Source organism: Coloeus monedula (genome assembly GCF_965178545.1).
Source record: "Coloeus monedula genome assembly, chromosome: 21".
Taxonomy (NCBI): Eukaryota; Metazoa; Chordata; class Aves; order Passeriformes; family Corvidae; genus Coloeus; species Coloeus monedula.
In genome coordinates, this window is record NC_138801.1 from 3,661,415 (window position 1) to 3,684,466 (window position 23,052).

General features: G+C 50.5%; 1 protein-coding gene across 2 annotated transcripts in view; it reads left to right on the forward strand.

Annotated features, from left to right (window-relative positions):
* The window catches only part of VAV2 (vav guanine nucleotide exchange factor 2), a 122,599-nt gene that overhangs the window by 77,742 nt on the left and 21,805 nt on the right, over positions 1 to 23,052 (forward strand). For both annotated transcript variants that reach the window (XM_082295297.1, XM_082295298.1), the window contains exons 4-6: positions 11,250 to 11,318; positions 19,829 to 19,931; positions 22,132 to 22,230. In XM_082295297.1, the coding sequence (XP_082151423.1) occupies positions 11,250 to 11,318; positions 19,829 to 19,931; positions 22,132 to 22,230 (271 nt within the window). The remainder of the gene's footprint in view (positions 1 to 11,249; positions 11,319 to 19,828; positions 19,932 to 22,131; positions 22,231 to 23,052) is intronic.

The following is a 23,052-nucleotide window of genomic DNA, read 5'->3' on the forward strand; positions in this document are numbered from 1 at the left end:
GGAGGGCAGCAGGGTGAGTTTTGGTGTCTCTTGCTGGAGGTTTTGCTCAGGTTCATGAGGAATCCCAGGAAAGCCAGCAGTGCCCAGGAGCTGTGGCATCACCCCACTGTCCCCACTGTTCCCTGCCCCTGTGCAGGAGAGCCCAGGGACCTTTCTGGCCTAAACAACTGGGAAATGTCCCCCTGGCTTTGTCAAAGGCAAATCCTTGGTGAGAGGGGTAGGAGTGCCTGGCACCCAGGGTGTGCTGGCTGCTCCTCCGCTGCTCACTGAGGGAGCAGTGGAGAAGGAATTAAAACCAGCAGACAGCCCCTGTTAGGCAGAGCTGTTATCCTGCTCTTTGTTCAGCTCCCTGCAAAATTGCTTTCCAATTGCTTTCCTTGTTAGTGTGCATTTGTATTATTAATCTGGGAACATCTCATTAGGACCACAGCTATAACAGGGATGAGTTTGCAGTCTAAATTACCTTTCCATGGTTTTGGGGGGAGAGTGTGTGTGCTTTCACCCCCCAACTATAGAACACATTTGATTTTCTCCACAGCATGTGTCCTGCTGCTGTTCTGGGTGGGGATCTGTGCTGCATCCCAAGCCAAGCACAGCCAGGAGGAAGGGATTCAGGCTGGATGGGGTCCCTGCCCCACTCCCAGCCCTTCCACCCATCCCCAGCACCCCCTGCCACGATTCCCAGTGTTGGAACATATTTTCCCTGCCTTGTCTGCACTGAGATTGCTGGAGGGGAACAGCTTTTCACGTGTAAAACCAGCTCAGAGCCTTCCCATCTGTTAAACACGGAGCCGACAGATCCCAGCAGGGCTGGGGGGAGACGCAGGGGGCGAGGGTTTGAGGAATAAAGATGTGCTATAAGTTAAGGACTGTTTGTTATGATGATAGCCCTGAGTCCTGGAGGAGCCTGCAGTGGTTTTTATTTTAAGGGAAAAGAACATCCAAGGGGTTTGGAGGCCGGGAGCAGTGGGGGATTCACCACACAAACTGCAGTGCCTTGGCAAGGGCTGGGTTTGAGTCTTGGGGCATCACTGGGAGGGGTTCCAGGGTGTCATCCCTGGCCAAGCCCTTCCCAAGGCAGGGAGGGAGGTCTGGATCCAGCTCAGAGGATGAGGGAGCTGCCATCCCCTCCTGGGAAGGCTTTGGCTGAGCCCCTGTTGATTGTGTTGAGGGCTGGGCATAGCTGGGATCCAGGGACAAGGGAGGCTTTGCTATTCTCGTGGCTATGTGGCTTTTTCTCATTCATTTTACAACTGGTGTTCCCACTAAAATCCTTTATCTTGGAAGCCTTTGGCACCATAATTACACAAGAATAGCACAGAGCTCAGCGAGCCTTTGCTTCTAACTCTGTTTTCCTGTGTATTAACCCTGTTTCTCCTCCAGCTCTGCAGGAACAGAAAATGCTGTCACTCCTGTAGCTGGAAAATAGAACAGACTAGACTAGAAATGAATTCTGAAATTCCAGGAAAATACCCTCCTGGGAGTGTCCCCTCCCACCTCGCTGTCCCCTGCAGCCACAGAGCCCTGACTTTGTCCATTGCTGCATCTTTTTTTCTTTAAATTAGGTAATTTCTTGCTGCACCATCACAAACCCCTCAATGACAGAAACTAATCTCAGATGAATTAATCTGAATTAATCTAATCCTGTGGGAACCAGCAGCAGCTCTGGCTCCCTGAAGGGACTGCTCACATCAGCTACCACTGCCCCTCAGCTCATTGGGGTCCATCCTCTTCCCTCTCCCAGTGAAGATGCTTCCATTGGAAGTGGGAAATACCTTGTTGGCTTAGGCACAGTGCTTAAAACCGTGGTAAAGACAGTGAAATTCAGATGCTATGTGGATTGTATGGTCTTCAGCCCCACAGCACGAATGTGGCTCTGCTCCAATCCCTATTTTAGGGTCTGAGAATCAGGATCACGGAAATGAAGAGTGAAATAAATCCCAAAGCCTATTACTTGTCCTTAAATAAGTTTCATGGCGTGTAGAAAAATAAAAATCAATCTTGTGTGCTGTTCAGTGAAAAAAAAATCAGTCTTTCTGTCTTAATAATTTCTGGCTACAGGAACCTTGGCAGAGGAGCCCTGTTTCCCAGAGTACTCCAGATAGCTATCAGGATAGCTCTGTGGAGATGACAGAGTGTTTCTTCCAAGAAACAAGCAGCAAAAACAGGGCTAAAACTCGATCCTGAATGCAGTGTTTTATTTGCAACGCACTTAATGTGCAGCAGCTGTAGCTACAGCCCTGCTGTGACCATCCTCTGCCTGCCTCATCCCCATCCCAGGGCTGCTTCCACAAATCCTGCAGGAAACAGGCTCTGTGCTGATGAGATGGGAGCTTTTTGCTGGGTTTTTCATCCCTCTGTTGTCCCAAAGGGTTGTACCTAGGGACAAAGAGCAGATCCTCATGTGCAGCATTGCCCAGGAGAGGAGATTCATTTGCTTGTTATTGGTTCTCATCCTTCCCCCCATCTTTTTGGAGGACTGTCAGCACTTCCAGGGAGAAGTGCTCCATCCCTGGCTGTCCCTGAACAAGGAGCCTTTATTATCCAGCCAGGATTTTCCACTGCAGCCCCGACCCGCGCCCGTTAATTCCATTACCCCATTCCCACTCTGCCTGGCACTTCCCAGCCAGCCTGGAGGATCCTGCAGCAGTGTGGTCTTTGCACAGGGATGTCGTGCAAAGCTTCTCCTGTGCTTTGGAGCAAGAGTTTTCATCCCCTTTCTGACTTTTCATTCCAAGTTTTCTTGAGCAAACTCAGCTCTCTAGAGGACAGCAAGACTTCTTGTTGCAGGTCCCAATAAACCAGGATTAGAATTTTTTTCTTAAAGTCTTTTTTTTTGTTTGTTTCCCTTAAGGCTTTCCTGCCACAGCCACGAGTGCTCCCTGCTGCCTGTGGCACATCCTGGCGTCCTCTGGGCTCCATCATCCACCTCGTGCTCTGAGGGCTGAAAGTGAGCTCTGAGCAGAGGAGGGGGCATGTGTTTATTCATCTCCCTGAGATCTATGTTTTTCCTGGAAGCAGAGTTCTGCAAGCAAAGCAGGAGGTTAAGGAATATTGGCTTGTGCTGCCTGCATGCATTTCTAATGTGTGCACAGAGAAGCCCAGCTGAGAACAGGAAGGGGTTTCCATGTTCAGAGGCCTTTATGGAGGCCCTAAATCCGAGCAAATCCTTTCTGTATGAACTGAACCTCTCGGTGACTCTCCTCAGAAGGCACCACAGTCCATAAATGAGAGTTAAAAACATTTGCAGATGGGCAGGAGGGTGAATCCTGGTTGTCAGAGGAGGTTTTCTCTCACAGGAGCAGTGGTGATGCTTTGGCTGGGTGGTGGAGGGAAGGACACAAGGATGAGTTTTCCCCATCTTGGGGCCAAGGCAGGACCTTTGGGTCAGTTGGAAGAATAACTGACCAGTCCAGATCCAGTGGGAGTGGGTGTCAGGGCACCCTGTCTCCATTTTTTTGGAACAGAGAAGCTGTGGATGCTCCATCCCTGGAAGTGTTCCAGGCCAGGCTGGATGGGGCTCTGAGCAGCCTGGTTTAGTGGAAGTTGGGTTAGGGAGATTGGAACGAGATGATCCTTGTGGTCCCTTCCGAACCATTCCAGGATTCTGGGATTTTTCCCATCTCCACAGTGCAGACGGAGAGGAGAGAGGAGAGAGGAGAGAGGAGAGAGGAGAGAGGAGAGAGGAGAGGAGAGAGGAGAGGAGAGGAGATTAACTCAACACTGGGATTAGCCCAGGTCAGAGCCACCTCCAGGCACGTTCGGGGCAGCCAAATGAGTACCAGCATCCTGCCACCAGTGAGGATTGATGCAGAGACTCTCTGCAGCCCCTGCCTGCTGCCAGGGCTCATCACTGCTCCCCTTTGCCCAGGTGAAGCATCGAAAGGGCTCGAAATGAGGAGTGCAGCATTGTCAGCCGTGGAGTTTCGGTACTTAACAGCTGCCAATAATATCAGGATGGGGGGGGGGGGGGGGAAGGGGGAGGAGGGATGGGAGAGGAGGGATGGGAAGGGAGAGGCAGAGCAGCATTCCTGGCAGGAGGTGCCCAGGATGCTGCATTCAGGGGAGGAGCGGGGGGCACAGGGAGCTGGACCTGCAAAATTTGTGTGTCTGTGATCTCAGTGTGTGTCACTGGGTGATCAGGAAATTCCTCAGCGATTCAGCCACCAGTTCGGAATTAAACCTGGAGTTTTGTCCAGGCTTCATGCTTTAATCCACTTCCCCATCTGACTGAGCCCCACTGTGGTGTGGGGGTGACCCTGCAAAGAGAGCTTTGTGATCCCACCAGCAAGCCCCACTTCTTGCAGAAGATGTGGTGGCACAAGCTGGAGCTGATCGGGATGTTCCCCTTGCTGTCCTGAAGGAGGGAAGGGAGAAGGGGGAAATCTTTTATGGGGTTTGCAAGGATTCTCCAGCAGGCTGGAGGCTTCCTGCAGGTCAGATTTGGTCTCCGCTCCCCCTGCCCCTGGGGATGGGAGGCAGATTCAGCTGGGTGTGAAAATGGCAGGCAATTAAAGGCGCCAATTAAGTTCTCAAGTGTCTTTTGGTGAGGAGGTTGTTAGGGAACCTCTTCTCCTGAAGGCTGGTTTTACAAGGACTGTTTTATTCCCCGCCAGGAGTTGCACTCTGCCCATTATTGTTTTACTGCCGTTGTGTTTTCCTTGTACACACTTTAAGTGTTGCTATAAAATGGAGATGGAGGAGGCTGGGGGAGGATCCGTGTCTGGAAATAGATACAGTTGCTGTGCAGAGCTCTCCTGGAAGTGGGACCAGTCCTGGAACTGGTCACCAGCACAAACCCAGAGAGGCTCAGCACAAGCCTCACCAGCAGGCGGCCAGGTGGAGGTTGTTTCTTGTGACACCAACAAACCTTTAGGAGTCACCATAAAGCGCCTCCATTTGTTGATAAGCAGAATCCTTGGCTGAAAAGCAGCTCCTTTCCCACTAAAAAACGTTCTTAACACATTTCTTTTGGCAAGTTTGTATCCTCACAGAGAGCCTGAAAAATCTCCCTGACATGTTTTCCTGCGCGGCTGCTTTGCAGGCTGGGGGATGCTGAGGTCACGCCGTGAGCAGCTGCTCACAAAGCAAAGGCAGCTTCTGTCCCCCTCCCCACCAGCAGCTTTGCTAATGAAGATGCAGCTCTGATGAGCTCAGCTCTGCTGGGTGGGATCAGGTGGGGCTTGCTGGGCTTTGGGGTCACCTGCTTGGTCACTGTTCATCAGCTTTGTCCACATTGTGCTTCCCTCAGAGCTCCTCCTGTGCCACTGCCTGCCCTGGGAGACCTTTCCAGTACCTCTGATTGTCTCTCCAAAATGCAGTCTTTGCCCCAAGGATGCTCCAAGGATGGAGAAGGGCTCCAGGCTCAGCTGGTCCAAAATAGGGGACTTGGGAGGCTCCCAGTGCTGGGAGCCATGGGCTGTGCCTGGAGAGGGACACTTGGATGCTCTGGGACAGCTCTGCACCTCCCTGGGGAAGGGATTCCTGCTGGCCCTTGGAATGGACTGTTTGGAGCTGGTTTATGCTGCACAGTGGGGCCCCTCTTGGCTGGGATGTGCTGGTGGTGCTTCCCTGCAGACAGCAGTGCTGGGGCTGGCCTGGAATCAGGCAGAAAGACCCATTTAGGTTAATTATTTATTTTTCTTGGCACATGTTTCATAGGATGGCAGCTGCTCAGGTAGAGCAGAAAAACTCAAGAGTGCTGAAAAGTCACCTTGTGCTGCTCTGCTGCGAATTAAAAATGGGGATTTCAGGATTTGTGTTTTCACCAGGTGTTTTCCAAAGTGAGGCTGTTGATGTTGTTGGATGCTGTGGGATGTATCCCAGGTCTTTACTGCAGCAGTCATTCCCTAGTGGTTGGTTGTGCTGTTACCCCACAGGGTTTAGGTTCTTTTTTTTTCCTTTCTCTTCAAGAAAGACATTTCTGGATTCCCCTTTTGATTTTATCCATCTGTTCTCATCAATGTGGAGCTGAAGTGAGGAGAAAAATCATCCCTTTTGCTTAAGCAAGGCATTGGTACACGAGGGCTTTTTAAAAATGCGATAATGTGTTGAAACATAAAATTATACGAGCTGTTATTTTCTTGTCTTCTCATCTCCAGAAATGCTCGGTTCAGATTTGAGCTGAGGATAAAGCAGGGCCTGCAGCTCACCCTTGGGCGCTGACACTGCGCCGAGTGCTCTCCTGCAAAATCATCAGCATCATCATCATCATCTTTGCGTTATCTGGTGATGTAACTCGCTCTTTCCCCACTGGATTGCCATCAGAATTAATCTTGTGAGAATTTCTGCCAGCTCCAGACCACAAATAAAAGCAAACCGTAATTTTTCAGAGGACGTGTCTAAAATTTGGCGCCGCGTGAGGTGCTTCTTTCCAGAGATGAGTAATGTAACACAATAGTGTGATTTTAATTAAATTCAGCAGCTTTTGGTATGCTCTGATGTGTCTCGTTCTGCACGGGGAGAATTGATTCTATTCTGTTTTATATAAATGGATTTTGGGGCATTAATAGTGTGGTTTTATGTCGCAGCATTGGACCAAAACCATTCCCTGACGCTGCTCCTGTGTCACAGATGGGAACCAGATCTTGGAGGTGCTGCCTGGGTTGAGGGCAGGGCTGGAGAAGCAGCTGCAGGTCACCTCTTTGCTGGTCCCTGGTCAGCTCACAGCCACCTCTTGGTAAATTATTGCTGCTTTAATCTGCCTAATTCCATGAAGCCGATTTCAGCGGTGTGCCAAAATCTTGGAAAAACACCTGGTTATCTTTGGGCAGCTCCAGGAGTGCTCAAGATGATGGGCCCGGGGTTCCAGAACTGATTGCTGACAGGGGACACAGTCACAGGGATGGGGTGATCCCATGCTCACAGAGTGACTTTTCCTCCTGGAGAAAAAGAGGAGGTAAAAAGAAAAGGGGAAGGTTGGAGCTATCAAAATGCTGTGCTGGGAACAGCCAAAGTCTGAAATTTTGGGATTGAAGCAACATTGAACTCAGCAGGACTCTTCTGGAAGCATGGGAGCTGTAGGGCTGTGAACCCCACACCCAGACTTGCATGGAAAGCGCAGCCTGAAGCCCAAAATGTTGGTGAAATCAGTGTCCTGGGGGTTTTCTGTGCATTGCCACGATGGCCCCTTCAAAACAGGGTTGTGGGGAGGGCCTGTACACCCAGCCTGGGGAGCTGGGAGTCCTGCAGGGTGTAATTCCAGGCTGTAGATTCCACCCCATGGATATGTTTTTCTGCCACATTCTGGTCCAGGAGGATTCAGCACAGCTGCGTCCATCCCAGCAGAGCTGCAGAAGCTTCTTTGCACCAGCTTGGGGCTCTCTGGTCCTTCCCATTCCGGAAGAAATCCCTTGCAGAAGGGACAGCAGATGGGAGCAGCTCAGGTTTCCCGGGTGTCACACACTCCACCTGCTTTTTAAAACACTCAAGTGTTATCCCTGGACTTAAAAACGGGGAGATTATCCTGCTGGTGCTGGGAGGCTGGAATCCCCCTCCAGAAAGGGATAAATCACCTCCTTTAGACTCCTAAGGGTGTTTGTACAGGTCAGGAAAACTTCCTTGCAGATCTGCCTGCCAAACGATCTCCACCGAGAGCAGCCTCAGGTGGGAACAGCTCCTTGGGATGGAGAGCCCTGAGTGGGACGTTTCCACCCTCTCTGCTTCCCAGGGCTGGTGTTTGGAAATGGCTGAGAAATTGGAATGGAGACTGGAAAAATGGTAAATGAACCATGGCAGGTCCTCCTTGCTCTGCCCCCATGGATTTGAGGCCAAGGTGCTGCTGTACAAAATGACCAGACTGAAGCTGCCCCATCCCTGACCCTCAGCTCTCTGCAGAGGTGAAGAGCTGCCTTCAGTTGCTAGGACAAGGCACCCCAGATGCTGAAATATGCTCATAAATAAATAAACCTCCCTGTTTATTGCTGTTAGAATTGCAGCCTACCTGGCTCTTCCCGTTAAATAATTCAGAGAGAGCAGCCAGGCAGTGCTGAGAGATTCCCTGCGCGGGGGTGGACGGTGAGGATGCGGCGTGGGAGGGATCATGGGGCGACCTGAGAGCAAGGGAGGGGTTTTTTTGCATGAGGTGCCTCGTGAAATATTAATTGATTGTCCCCGTGGGTGATGTGGTGTGGCTCTGGCTGGCTCTGCCTGTGTTCCATTTGCAGTGAGATCCAGAAAGTGGCCAAAATGTTTTGTAAGATCAAGGGGGTGCTTTGCATCACATGTCAAGAACCATCACCTGCTGTAAGTCCTGCCCTCCAAAAGAGCAGCTCACTCTAAACTCCACAACAAATTGCTTGGTCTTCTCTCCCCTTTTCGGCTCTAAAACAAACACATCGGATCGATCCCACTTCCCTTCCCTCCTTTGATCTCTGGAAGAGGTGCTGTTGAGTGCTGTGGGGTTTGTCTGTGAAGGAGTCGACTTTGGGAGCTTTATTATCTCTAAGAGCCTGTTCCAGCTCTGTTTGATGGCACTGGCAGCTTTTGCTTTTCATCTGAGCAGGATGGGGCTCGCAGCAGCCCAGGCACGGGCTGGGAGGATGAATGGCTCAGCAGGTGGTTTTGCACAGTGGTGGAGTAAAAAAAGCTGGTGCTTAGCTAAAGATATGAAGTATCTTAATTTTCAAATGAATTTTAATAAACTGGGGTCTCTGCAGACCTGTTGGGTTTCAGTGGAGTCAAAATACTCGTTACTTTTGGGCATTCCCAGCTGTACTGTGCTTCTACATAAGAAATTGCAACATGCCTGGAGGTCTGTTAGAATTTCCCAGGGAATCAGGAGCTTTTAGACCTTTTCACTCACAACATTTTTACTCATTTTACCAAAAAAAAAAAAAGGCACAGAGATTGGTCCCAAACCAGGTGTTTGCTGTTGGGGAGCTCATGGCTGGGGAAAGTGCAGCAACTTCACCCACCTGCATGGAGATGCTGCTCCCTGCATGGCTGGGGCCAAGGGGATGATCTGTGGGAAGGTTCTCAGTGAAACCCCTGTGCTTGTGAGAAATACTGGCTTAAAAGATCACCCAACTGGCTTTTCTTTGTGTTGCCTTGATGGGGATCTGGTGGGGTGGGACTGAGAGCAGAACTCTCCTCCCCCAGTCTGTCCCCACTGCATCAAATCCTTTCCTGCAGCCAGCTCAGGTGTGTTCAGTGACAAAAACACAAGCTAAATGGATGTATAAGGGACCTTGAGTCAAAAGTAGGGAGATATTCTAAATAGTGGCTGTTGGTAGAGCTAAATTAAATTAATTAAAGTGTGTTGTTGCACTTGGAACTCTTGGGGAAGAGCAAGGGATGAACAAAGGAAAAACCCAAGGCTTTGTCCAAAAAGCCGCCCTTCAGCTCCAGATTTTGGATGGTCCATTTAGTAATCCTCACCCTGGTGTGATTTCTCCCTCTAATTGCATTCTGTGAGTCCTTATTTAGCCATTAGCTGCCTCTGCAGGGACACAGGTTATTAATTCCTCCCCTGCCCTGACTTTCACTGCGGGCCTTCACCAGCGGTCAAGGTGAAGCTGGGAGGGCCAGCAGAGCTGCATCCCCATGAAACTCTCGTTAGAAGCTATTTTTCTGCCTTTGCTGCCTCCTTGTCTTACATGGGGGGTTGTATCAAATTACACCTCAAGCCCAGATTTACGGCTGGAGATGTGTCCATGTGATTTTAATATTCTTTATGGCTCTTTTACTCCTTTCTCTCTGGCGTGGTGAGTGCTGGGGAAGGAAATAGTCAGGGATTAAGAGCAGAAGATGCAAATAAAAGGAGGTCATGCCTTGTGGTGGATTTCTTTTTATTGTTGTTGTAACAAGTGGTGTTTAAACAGAGGTCACCTCTGAGTTCTGCTTTCCTGCCAGAGCTTTGCATCCTTTGCCTTCCTCTCTCCTGTTGGGAGGAAGGACATGGTTGGACATGGTTGGACACACCTTGGGTGCTCCTTGTTGCAGAGGCAGGGCAGCTGTGATAGCTGGTGGAGCATGGAATTGTCCTGCTCCATGGCTGGGATCACCACAGCTGTTTTCCCCCCTGGACTCACCACCTGGTCGGGGTTTTAATTGAACTCGCTGCAGGTCTCAGCACTTTTTCAAAACGCTCGGTCTGGAGCTGCTTGCCAAAGGAAGGGTGAGGTGTAGCAGGGGAGAGAAAGCAAATTAATGCCAGCGAAAGGATCCAAAAATAGCAAATTCAGGGGCTAACCAGGCCATGTATTAAATCTTTCAGGAGAAGTAATCTATCATGGACAGGGAGGGTGGGAGGGAAGAGGAGGAAATTGCTCTTGAGGGCAGTTAGAAGTTCACGTGTATCCAGCTTTGCTCCTTCACAGCATCAATGTCCCATCACTGTGGTTCACAGCCTGGGGACCCCCCCCGCCTTCTCCAGGATGCCCAGGAGGGATGGGCAGAGCTGCCCTGCTGCCTCCTGTCCCTGTCCCTGTGCTGGGGCTGGAGCAAGGCTGGCTGTGCCCGTGGGGACACCCAGCCCGGCACAGCCCTAGCCATAAAGGTGCATCCAGCTTCAACAGAGCCACAGCCCACCCTGGCCCTGTGCCAGCAATAACACGTGGGGTTTAATTAAAACAGTATTTTTCATCTCCTTCATGCATTATTTGGTTATTGCTTCAGAACAAGCCAAGGAATTCTTGTTTCCCCCCACTCCCTCCCTCGCTCTTTTAATCTGCTTCCTCCCCTCCTTCAGTTTTGCCCTTTTGGTGTCCTTTCCCTCATCTCCGAGGGTTTAACTTTTTTCAGCTGTCACAAAGTTGTTAAGATGAGGAAGCCTGGGGTTCCTAAGGACTCATCCATTCCAGTGGGATTGCTGGGAGGTGCCAGTGGGAAGGAGCTCACAGGTAGAAACGCTCCATCACTGGAGGAGAAGGTGTTTCTCCATCCCAAAAAATCCAACAGCAGGCTGGAATTAAGATTCCTGAGTTTTGTGCAGCACCAGCTCAGCAGGAAGAGCTCAGCCACGGGGACTCTGAGGTGCTGTCAGACCATGCAGCTCCTCATTCTGGCACCCAGGTGCTGCCCTGTGTGCTCAGCCAACCTCCCCACCTGGATTCTTGCCCTGCCCTGCCAGCTCTGCCCTCGGGAAGCAGCAGAGGTGGTGTCATTCTGGGACAAAAATGGATTTGCAGTGAATATTTTGTTCCAAAACAGCCTCTGCTCAGCAGGATGCTCAGGGCTGGGCTGAGTTCAGGGGCTCTGCTGTGAGGGGTGAGGCACCAATATAACCCTGTCATTCCTTTCCTTCCCAGGCCCTTCCCTTCGGAGGAGACCACGGAAAATGACGATGATGTGTACCGGAGCTTGGAGGAGCTGGCGGAGTGAGTGGCCTCACCTTCTGCTGGGAGGGGACACCGGGAAAAGTTGCCGTGAGCTTCCAGCAAAGGCAGATAAAGTTTGACAGCAGGGCTGGGAGAGCCAGAACGGCTGCTTTGATCCTTTTGCCAGCAGATTTTTGTGCTCTGACAAAAGTCCATCTTTTTCTCATGTAAAGCCCTGGGAGATGTCACTTTTAATCAGGTTCAGTTGATGAGTGGCTTGGTGGGGGGTGAAAGGGGCCAAGCCCAGGGGATCCCCTCCTCCTCCTAAATCCCAAAGCCCTGGGACATAATTCATCCTCTGAGGTGACCAAAGCCAGCCCTGGGAGTGGGGTACCCATTGCTGACAGTGCTGGTTCCTCCATGGCATTTTTTGGGTGCTGGCACATGGATCTGCCTCTCCCATGTGTGATTTTGGACCACAGCAGCTGGCCCCAGGGCAATCAGAGAATAGTTTGGGTTGAAAAGGACCTTAAACACCATTTCATTCCACCCCTTTGCAATGGGTAGGGACACTTTTCACTATCCCACGATGCTCCAAGCCCCATCCAAGCTGTCCTTGAACACTTCCATGGATGTGGCAGCCACAGGCCCCTCATCCTGCCTGTCCTTGGTGGGTTGTGGGTGATGCTGCTGCTGTCTCTGTCTGTGTTTATCTGGTTTTTCTGCCTGTGCTGATGATGTAACAGGCTTTTAAAATCAACCTTGAACTACAACACACACGGTGAAGTGCAGGCACTATTGGAATTCAATGGCAGCATTCCCATCAAGCCAGGGTTTTGCTTATGAAGTGCAGTCTGCTTCATCTGGAGGGATGGACTGGGTGGGTGGATATGTGGCTTTATGCAGTTAAATATTATTGTTCCACAACATAAATAATAAGACTCCTTAATCCAATGAGTTCCTTATGGCTTCAGTTATTACAGAAGTAAATCATAAATTACCAGTGGAGGGAATGGAGTACCCTGGAATTCCCTGCTTGCTGTTGGCTCCCAGCAGCTGCAGTTTAATAAAATTTTAACTTGGAAAGGGATCCCTTCAGGAAGAGCATTTTTTGTGCCCCCTCTCCAAAAGTTCTCAAAATCCCTTTAATTTTGGGGTTTAAAATTCCTGTTTCTCACACACAGATGTTCTTTTATCTGGGGAGAGGCTTGTGTGGGGACTCAAACACGAGTGCTGGTGGCGATGGCAGTGCTGGCCTTGAAAGGGTGGGTTTGGGATGCTGCACTTGGTTCTTTGGTGCTGGATGTGGGTTCCTGGCTTTAACTCTGCTGGGGACAAGGTGTCCAGGTGGAAGCTTCCCAAACTGTTCCTTGTCCCTTGGTGAGAGGGGCTGTGATGCCCATCACATAACTTGGAGGTTTATTTCAAGTGGTTGCCCTGTTCTGTCCCAGATCTCCAACTTTTAACTTCCCCTGTTTTCCCATTCTCTGCAAAATCCTCTTTTTTACATCCTATTTAGGACTAGTGGGGGAAAGGCATGTTGAAATCAGCAGGGATTGCACAAATTCCCTCATCCAGGCCTGCCCTCCCAGTGCACAGAACCACGGCCTACGAAACGGTGTCGGAATTCACCCGTAGCTGTAAAAACCCCAGAAACGCCCTGGAGAACCCCTCAGCACGAGTGCTGCTGCTCCTGCTGCCTGCAGCCCAGCAGCGACAGTGCCCTTTCTGCCTTGGACAAAGAAACTCTGACTGGGAATGTGCCAGTGTCAGTGGTGTGCCCTGGGCCCCGCTGCTGGGCGCTGGCAGCCCGTGGCACCGATGAGAAAGCTCTTTCTTAGCTCCTGCCTTCTCCAAACAGCTCAACAAGGGCAGCATTCACTGCTGGGGATGATTCAGTCCATCCAGCATCTCTGCCTTTAACATTGCTGATGATCCAGCAGCCTTGGGAAGATCTGACTGCAGCCAGAATGCTTTCTTTGGAGGCGAGGAAGCGATTTCCACAGCAGGCAGGGAAATGACCCAATGTGTGGAAGGAGCTGCTCCAGCCCTGCCTGTAAAACCAGCAGGGATGTGTCACCTCACAGTGCCACTCTGCTGTCCCCACAGGCCTCAGAGGGATGGGGGTGGGTGAGGAGGGACAACCCTAGGAGAGAGGAATCTCCCAAAGGGAGCTGTCTTTGGGTGTTGTGCTGCTGGGAGAAAAAGCTCAGGATAAACATTGGGTTGGTTCTAACAAGACATTTTGGGGGCTGGTAAAATGAGGTTTTATGGAGAATGTCCAAATGCTTCGTTTCGACTGTAAGTATTTAAGTGGAGTGGTTTGGTGTCCCCAGGATTTTTGAATTCCTGTGCTGCAAAGCATTTAAAATGCAAAAATATTTGTGATGGAGGTGCTGATTTGGGGAGCAGAAGGAACCAGGCTTTGCCCCTCTTGTCCCCATGATGCTCTAAAGAGTGAGGACCTTTATCCTGAGGATTCTCCCAGCACGGAGGAGCTGTGGGACAAAAGCCAGTGCCAGGGCTGGACCATGGGGCTGCAGGAACAAGCTGTGTGTGCCATCATGGAGCAGCCACGGGGTACTGGTGTGTTTAAAGGGTGTTTAAGCCTTGATGACCCCATTGTGCTTTCACCTTTGGGGTGTTGAAGGGATTAATCCCAGCTCCAGACAGATCCCCAGCCAGCAGATCAAGGCACATAATTGCCTGGAAACAGCTATTTAGTTTAAAAAAAAAAAAAGAACAATTGATGATGGAAAGGGGAAGGGAAGCTAAAAGGCTATCAGGGGAGCTGGGAACTTCTCAAATTCCCTGTTTTCAGCCCTCTGGCCCCTCGGTTTGCTGTGCCCTGGGCCAGATGGCAGCTTGCAGCCAGCCAGGGCAGATGGCGAGGGCCGCTCGCATTGCAAGTGGTGCCTGATCGATGCTGTGAGGAGCAGTAAAGGGACATTGTCCTCTGCTGCCTGATTTATTCCAGCCCACCCCGATGCCAGACCCTGCAGCAGCAGCCGGTTTGGGGGCAGTTTGTCTGTGAAATGAGCTGGCTTTGCAGCAGCAACGTGTGGGTTCATCCTCTGGAGCCTGTGCCCCCATGTCAGGGATATCACAGTCCTGAGGAAGCTCCTGCAGATCCATATGGATGGGAGCTGCTGCTTCCCACATGGCTGTGGCTGCTGGGAACTGATGTCAGGAGGCAATTGTCCTCCTTACTGCTGAGCATCCTCCCTGCCAACTGCTTTTCCATCCCCCTTTATGGCTCTTTCAGCTGCTCCAAGCCATCCTGGTACCTCAGAGTTATACTTAACATTTCACCTGAATTTCCTCCGCTGCCACTTGAACTCTCCCGAGTTATTTTGTCTCATTAAATTTATGAGAGCCATTAATCCTGTCCCTCTTTACAGCCCCAGAGCCTTCTTTATGATGAACCTTCTCCACTTCTTGGCACTGTCCCTCTGCAGTGGCACAATCAGGTAGATACACAGGGCAGATTTTGGGTTATTTGTTGGCTGTTTGAAGAATTCAGGGTCAGGCAGAAGTTCTGTGAGTGGTTTGACATGAAACATTTAATTTGCATAACTTTTACCTTTCTTTTCTTGTCTGAAGATAATTTGTTTTGAGGAGAGGAGTTATAGGGTTGCATAAAGGACCAAATAAGTGTTTTAGGCAAAGCAGGTCCTCACAAACCCTATCCCTGGAGAGCTTTGTCACACAGGTCAGTGCCACTGTCCCCTGCTCTTGTTTTGAGCTGCAGCTCACTGGGAATTTATCCCTAACAAAAATATTGAGATAACTGTGCATTCCCTAACTTTTCATCCTAGACAAGGGGGAAAGAAAATCTTCCCAGCCTCAGTTTCTCAAGGGCTGCATCTTCTGGGCAGAGCTTCTTGCTGAAGTTTCTCCTGCTTCTCCCACTACTGTCACCAGCGTTGCCCCCCTCACATCTTCCAAAATACTGCTGTGATCAGCAGAATTTCTCAAATGCATTAAAAAAAGTAACGAGCACAGGAGCCAAGGTGAGATGATAAGTTGGCTGCCACTTTTCTCATTATTTTTGCTGTGTTGGACAAACCAGGCACAACAGCCCCTGAAATAAATGGCTCGGTGGTGCAGGGCACTTGAGCCAGAGCACTTGTAAACGTGTCTGTCCTTCTTTTGTCACTTGTATTGATTTTTACATCCTGCTTGTGCCACTTCTGGGATCAGATTGGTTGCTGTAACTGTGTGAGGCTCTTTCAAGGGATCAGAATGTTCCACTTGGAATGGGGAGTGTAAGACCCAAGCAAAATAGGTGGGAAAAGGCTTCTCCTTCTATTTCCAGATGAGTGTCTCCATCCAACTACAATCTGGGTAATTAAAACCCTGCAAGATCTCGAGTCCAGCAGCTGCCCATCTTGCACTCCCTCACCCTGAAACCCAAGCCTGCCAGATGTGCTGCAAATTTAGGGCTCTGCTTGTCCTCTCTGACAGAGCCCCTGAATGAGGGGTTTGGCTGGTGTATTTATAGCTGTGAGTGCACAGTGACAGTGAGAAAGTGGGAGGTTACTGGGACAGACTGGAGCTTCCCGGCTGCTGGGCAGCTGCCTCAGAGACCCTGCAAATGAACTCCCAGCCTGGGCCTGTGGTGGCTCTGAGATCTTTTGGCTCTTAACCTTGGTCACAGGACTGGAAATTTGGGGTTGTCTCTTGGTTGTCTTATTTTGGCTCCTTCTGTCCTGTCCTCCTCTTCCTTTTGCTATTGTTGGTGGTTCTGGCTCTTTCCTCAGTGTGTTTTGGATGGAATTTTGGTGTGGTGGCTTTGTCCTTGAATTTCTGAGGCTGGTACATACTCATCAACTTCCCACAGCAGTTTTTATGGGTGGAGAGGCTCTTCAGTGGCCCTGAAATCCATCAGAGCTTCCCTGCTTACCCGCAGTGTCAGTGCAAAGATGATGTGCAGGGTTCCTTTAGCGTGGTGGACCTGCTGTGTGTCATTTACCGGGGCATCAGGGACTGTCTGTGCCCATGGTCTTTAAGGTCCCTTCCAACCCCAACCATTCTGTGATTCCATGAACTTGCTCCTTCCCTTTCCCTCACTCTGAGGCAGCATCCTGGCACCAGTCCCTCTGTTCTGGGAGCTGCTCCTTGGCATGGCTGCTGCCTGCCTGGGTGGGTGTTAGTGCAGGGCAGGCATTGCCAGCAAGGCAGAGCTCAGCCAAAAGCATTGTTTTTGCCTGAAATTGCCTTAGCTATGAAAAGCTTTATTCATTATCAGCTTTTCTGGCTCGGCAAGATGCTGCCAGCCCAAAGCTGGTTACATCCATCCTAATAACAGGAATTGCAAATGCTGGCGTTCACTCTGAAGGGTGGCTAAAATCCCTTTCTTAACCCCAGAGCTGTCAATGAATCTCCTAATCCAGGCAGCAGATCACAGGCTCTGATACCCACGGGTGACTCGCAGACTCTGCTGCTTTTATTGAAGGAGTAAATTGCTTTTCTTTGTGAGGAACGAGGTGATCTGGCTTTCCTTGCTCAAGTTGTTCCGTCTGCCCGTGACACGCTTGGAATGCTGAATTTATTGCCTGAATTCGGTGTGTCCTGAGCTTGCTACTGGCTAAAATCATCCCAATCCCTGCTCCCTGTTTTAAGGACAGGGAGGGTGCGTGTTTTCACCAGTGTGGGGACAGGTGAGGATCGATATATGCAAAGCAGAGATGTCAACATCCATACGGCACCGCAGGAGCTTGGCTGCTCCTGGGCTGCTCCAGGAGAGGCTGATCCTCATGGTTTACTGCTCTCCATAAAAACTGGCAGCTTCTGGTGTTTCTCAGAGATGCACTGAGAATGTGTTTTAATAAATAACAGGCTGCTGGACGATGGCAATGTTGTAATACTGCCACAGCTGTCAGGTTTGAGCATCTCTAGTGCATCTCCCCAAAGCTCTGGAGGGGAGAGGTGTCTTTCTCGGTGTCCCCAGGATGCAGGAGTTGTTCCTATTTTTTTCCCAAAGCCAGAAATCAGGGATGGGAAGGGCTTGTTCTGGTGTTGAGGAGCAGGAAGGAGTGGAGCAGCGAGGCTCAGCCCCTTCACTAGAGGAAGGGAAGTGGTGAGGTGCTGTCAGGATGTGGCCCCACATGGTGGGTGCAGTGGTTGTGTCCAAGGGCTGTTCTGTGGACAAATCTCTGGGATGTCCCTTGGGAGGCATTTCTTTCCTGGTGATCCAAGTGGGACATGCATCCCTCTCCAATCTCAGCCCATGATTGAGCAAAACCCATGTGGCACCTGGGGACATGGCTTAGGGGTGATTGTGGTGGTGCTGGGTTCAGGTGGAGCCAGATGATCTTGAAGGTCTCTCCCAACCCTGTTGATTCTGTGAAAGCCCTTTCAGCGTCACATGCTGCCACCTGGGTTTCTCCCAGTGCGTGCCCACCACGATCCAGAGCTCGTGGCTTCTTGGAGAGGGAGAAAAGGAGAGTTTGTCTGGGCTGGAAACAGCAGCACCAGGCTGGGGACGGGCAGTGCCTCTGAGGCTTGGATGTGGCACCTGCTTGTGTGGGAGAGGAGTTCCAGGTGATGCTCAGGGACACCTCAGGATGCCATCTTCTCCTCTGCACCCATCCCAAAGCAGTTTCCAAGTTCTCCCAGGGATGGGGATGTTCATCCCTCACTCCAAGCAGGCTCTGCTCCAGCAGCAGCACCACCCCAGCCCTGTCCTGATCATCCCACACCCAGCTGGGCTCCTGCTGTGACATAAACCCAACCACACGTTCCCAACAACCCTCCAGCCAGGGAAATGATGTATGGAGAGACAGCCAGCAATCCGAGAGGTATGGGCAGGGAGATCCATCAGGAACTGGGAGTGACTGGCTCTGGATGAGGAGCGGAGCCGAGAATATAAATATTGGTGCAGATAATAACGGTGACGGCGATGCCTGGGAGAGGGAAGATGGATCACCAGCTATTAGTGGGCATTATTGCAGCAGCTGCAATGCATCACCCGGGAAGAATGGGATGGATACATCACGTCAGTGTATTTATTTAAAATCCCCGAACTTTTATTAAATAAATCTGTTTGTAAAAATAGAATGGGCTGTGTTTAAGCAGAGAAATAAAGCCCGGTTCTGCAGGCAGATGTGGTCTGCTGCTCCCTGATATATAATGGAGAGATGTTGAGTGTCCCACTTGGAGCACAGCTTTACACCTAAATTTATTTGTGTGTAATTAGTGCCCCTGTTGAAAGACACAGCTTGTAAAATATGCGAACACTCTTTGATATTCCAGCGTTTCACGCTGTCCTGATCCTGTGGGATTGACTTCAGTGGGAGCCGTCAGCAGCCAGCACCTGTAGATCTAAGCACTGGAATTATTATTGTTAATTGGTATTTAATATGGGCTGAATTTTCAAAAGTATTCCAAGGCTGAGGAGCCCCTGGGAGGGGTGTGAAGGCTCAGATGATAATTAATTACTGAACACCGTCACCTTTAGCACAAGCTGGGCACCTCATCTCTGGGATGCCTTTGAAGCCTGGGAATGCAGGGGCAGCTCCAAAGTGATGGGGCTGGTCCTCAAAATGAGATGTTTTGCTGCTTAATTTCTCTCTGATGTAAATGTTGTTATTGGCCTCTGCTCACTGAGCTGTCTGATGAGACTGCCTTATGGTGGTCAGGAGAGCCTCCTGTTCCTCTGGGAAATGCTGGATTAAAACTCACCCAGTTGCCCATCAGGGCAGGGATTGGGCTTTGTGGGAGTTGGTGCATCACTCATAGAAACCAGATGCAGAGCTTTTAAACCTGGATGGGATGCCCAGGGCTGGGACAGCTGCCTGGTCCAGGCTTTGCTGTGGGTCCTGCACAGCCCAGGGAGTGTTGGTCCATCAGGGCTGGGATGCTTCTCCTACTGCTCAGAGACGTTGGATGATGTTTAATATCTGCTCCTGTTTTGAGTGGATCTGGGCTTCTACAGCAGTTTGGAGCTCTGACTGGGGGAAGAAGATGATTTTTTGGCACAAAGGAAACCTCTCAGCGAGGAAAAGCAAAATTAGATCAAGAGCAAACACAGTGCCTTAAGCAGACCAAAATCCAACCCTTGAAGTGAATTCTCTGAGTGTGCTATAAAGTCACTGGTGCAAGAGCTGCTCCTGGTCCTGAAGAGGAGCTGAAGAGGGGATTGTGGGCATCTTTGGAGCAGGTGGAGCTGGAGCTGGTGGCTCTGGTGGCTCAGATGGTCCCGCTGGACTCTTGGCTGGCGGATCCATCTCAGCTGGGCCCATTAGTGCCGAGTAAAAGCCCTGCAGGGGCAGAGCTGGCAGCCTATGGTGGTGTGGGCATCGTGGGCACGCCTGGCACAGGGCATGGAGCAATTCTTGGCTGTGATCCCCGCTCGTGTCAAGCAGCATTCCGCCTTTTCCAGCCTCCAGCGAGCGGAAAGAAATGTGCAGCAGGCACTGATCCGGGAAAAACAGAGAGCATGGGCTGAGCACATGAATTTTCACAGGATTTTCTTATTGTGGTTCTCCTCCCTCCTCGGTGCCTGCTGAGGTGACAGTGAACATCCCCTCGTTATTATCCCTGACTCCTTCTCCTTCTCGTTGCAGTGAGCACGATCTGGGGGAGGACATCTACGACTGCGTCCCCTGCGAAGATGAGGGCGATGATATCTACGAGGATATCATCAGAGTGGAAGTTCAGCAGCCCATGGTAACAACTCAGCTGCGTTTTTACAGCTGCACCTCGGTGGGAGGGGAGGGGAGGGGAGGGAGGGGATTCCATGAAGGAAATTAACTCTGTGCCACTGGCAGGTGATGCTGCAGGGAAGGGAATCGCTAAAACCGAGCGCTAAGAACAAGCGCAGCTGGGATGGCACCGGCCCAGAGGGGTTCTCCAAGGAGTTTCCCAGCCCAGCCTGTCATCTGAAGGAGTCTGGGGAGCAGGAAGGGAAAGGGAGACCTAATAAGCCCTAAAAGATAAGCTAAAAATAGGACTTTGTGCTGAGCCTGTGTCACTCCAGCCTTTCCAGGGAGGCTCCGCCTGCTCTGTCAGGCAGAGGTGCCGCTGGTATTTTTAGATCGGGGCGAGCTCTGACAGATCTGTGTGTGAGGGATCCAGCAGCTGTCTGTGCCTGCTGCTCCTTCCTACCTGGGTGGCTCAGAGCAGGGAGATGTTTACAGGGAGCTTTCTGGGGCAGCAGGGACCTGTGTGGCATTAGGGACAAGCAGCCATCCCTGTTTGTCACCTCTAAAAAGCTTTTGCTGATGGGGAAGCCAGAGTGTGAGGCATGGACAGCATCATGGAGGGACTTGGATTATCTCCAAGAGCTTTGGAGCAAATGTCACACTCATGGACGAGCCAGGGAGGTGTTGGTGGCCTTTGCACCTCCCCAAAGGTGCCCACAGCCCCCCCCCTACCTGTGTCCCCAGCGCTGCTGCAGGGCTGGAAGGGACCTTCTCCAGAGTGTGACCTTCCAAATTTTCTCCCCCATCCAATATCTGCCACCCTCAGGCTTTGTTCAGACTCTAATTACTCTCCCCACGTTCACATAGTACACACCTCCCTGGAACAAAGCAGGATCAATGGACAAGTTCACTGATCAATTAAATCCCTGGAGCAGGACATGACTGAGCCAGACATGAGGGGCTGGAGCCTGGGAATGCAGGGCTGCATCCATGGATGCCTGTGCTCTGATTCCTTCCCTCTCCCAGCTTGGCTGGGTGTGGGACAAAGACAATGAAACCCTAATTCCATCCCTTCACACCTTGTCTGCAGCTGGAGGAGCTCCCTGCACACCAAAACTCCCTCTGGATCAAGGAGATGGGGCCAAAAAATTCCCAGTGATCCCGCCAAAGTGCTTGGATCTGAAGTCAGCACGGCTCGTTGGCCACCAGTGCTTTTTGCCACCAGTTGCAAAAGGCACTTGGCCCAAGAGCTGCCCCTCGGGAAAGTTTTGGGAGGAATTTCTTGTATAAATGGCAAAAAAGGGGGGAAAGCTCCAGCAGCCAGGTAGGGATAGGATTAAGGTCAGTGGAATTGGCAGTTTTTCACTGTCTCTCCGCAATGTTTTATGTTTTCTTCTGAGCAGTGTTGGAGTTGAGAGCTGTAACTCCCTTTCCCTCCCCTTCCCTGAGCAGAAGGGTCTATTTTTGATATATCTGCCAAAACATTGAATTTTTGGGGTAGGATTTGTTGCAACAGCAAGTGTGTGATGCTAATGGCTTCTTGTATTTCTGCATGCTTCAGATTAGATACATGCAGGTAAGATGAATCGATTCAAATCTGGGGTTTCATCCAGCTGATAGGTCCCAGCCGTGAGTTCTGAGGGGGTGGACAGAGGGTCTCTGTTCCTGTGCATGATCCAGAAAACCCCATCACTGCACCCCCTCCCAAATTCAGATTCTGCAGCAGCTCCCAGCACGTGTTCCCAGCTTTACAGAGCAGAAGTGACTCCAGGAGCTGGAGCTATGGGAAAAGCACATTTTATCAGATTTGACCTAAAATCGTGAGAATTGGCAACCCTGGCCAGGGATTTGTATATGTCTAACGTATTATTTATGACCCACTTAGTATCTGTTATGAGCTTCATCTTAAGCAACAACAAAAAAAATACATAAAAAAGGGAAAAACCAACCTTTATCTCTTATTCTTCTTCTTTAGCTGATAGTCTTCGGTGGTGTGGCTGTACTAAAAGCAAAAAACGCAGTTTTCCATGTTGAAATGTATTTAATAACACAGCCAGGATTCCTCCTTACATTTTTTGGGTAAAAATAGTTCCCTTTAACACAAACCAGTAGTGGTTCTCTCCTGACTTTCCAAACTTGGTTGCTGGAGGCTGAAGTGGAGCCCCACCAGGTTTCTGGACCACCCTTAGGTGTATCTGACCATGTCTTACTTTTCCTTTCCCTAGAAAATGGGAATGACAGAAGATGACAAAAGGAATTGCTGTTTGCTGGAAATCCAAGAAACTGAGGCCAAATACTACAAAACACTTGAAGACATAGAAAAGGTAAGAACTGAGCCATCTTTTCCACAGCCTCCCCTTCCCCACCAGCCCTGGATCCCACATTAACTGTGCCAGGTTTGTCCTTGCTCCCGGAGCTGGCAGATATGAGGAGGCAGGATCGAGGCATCCACATGGAAACCGGGAGAGGAGGGGGATCCACAACACCCAGGCTGACAAGCACAAATGTGCAGCCTGTAGGAGCCAAACCCAGCCTCCTTTTTTCTGACTGCTGCAGGTTAGAACCAGGCCTAAAACCCTCCTGCTGTGTCCCCCCTACCCTGGGGTGAGACTCTCCCACTCCTCACTCAGCCAGGCCGGGGTTGCTGATAAGAGCTGTGTTTGCAGATATCTCTTATCACTCTGATTGCCACAGAATAATTCCTTTATTCCGCGTGCTTTTCGAAAGTGCTGAAGCTGTGCTGACTTGCCGTTGAAGCTAATTGGATTAAAAGTAACATTCTGCTGCCTAAATTTGCGGGGTTTTAATTGGTTTTGATGAATTATTGTGGTGCCTTTCTTTTAAAAACAAATAAAAGCGAACAGCTCAGCGAGGCGGCGGCGGAGTCGTGGATGGAGCCTGGAGGTGGCTCCTGCTCCGAGGAAAGGAAGGAAGAACAATAATGAAAATCAAGCTGCCATTTCTAATCACCCTGATGCTTTTGTTTCCTCCCCTTTTGCCATTCTTTCCCTCCGTCTGCTGGAAGTTCCCCCGAAAAGCTGTGAGCAAAACTGGGAAAATGGAATAACAGTTCCCATTTTCCAGGAAAATGTCCCAATAAATGTGTCATTTATGTCTGCAAGGAGCCCTTGTTCCTTGGAAACAGC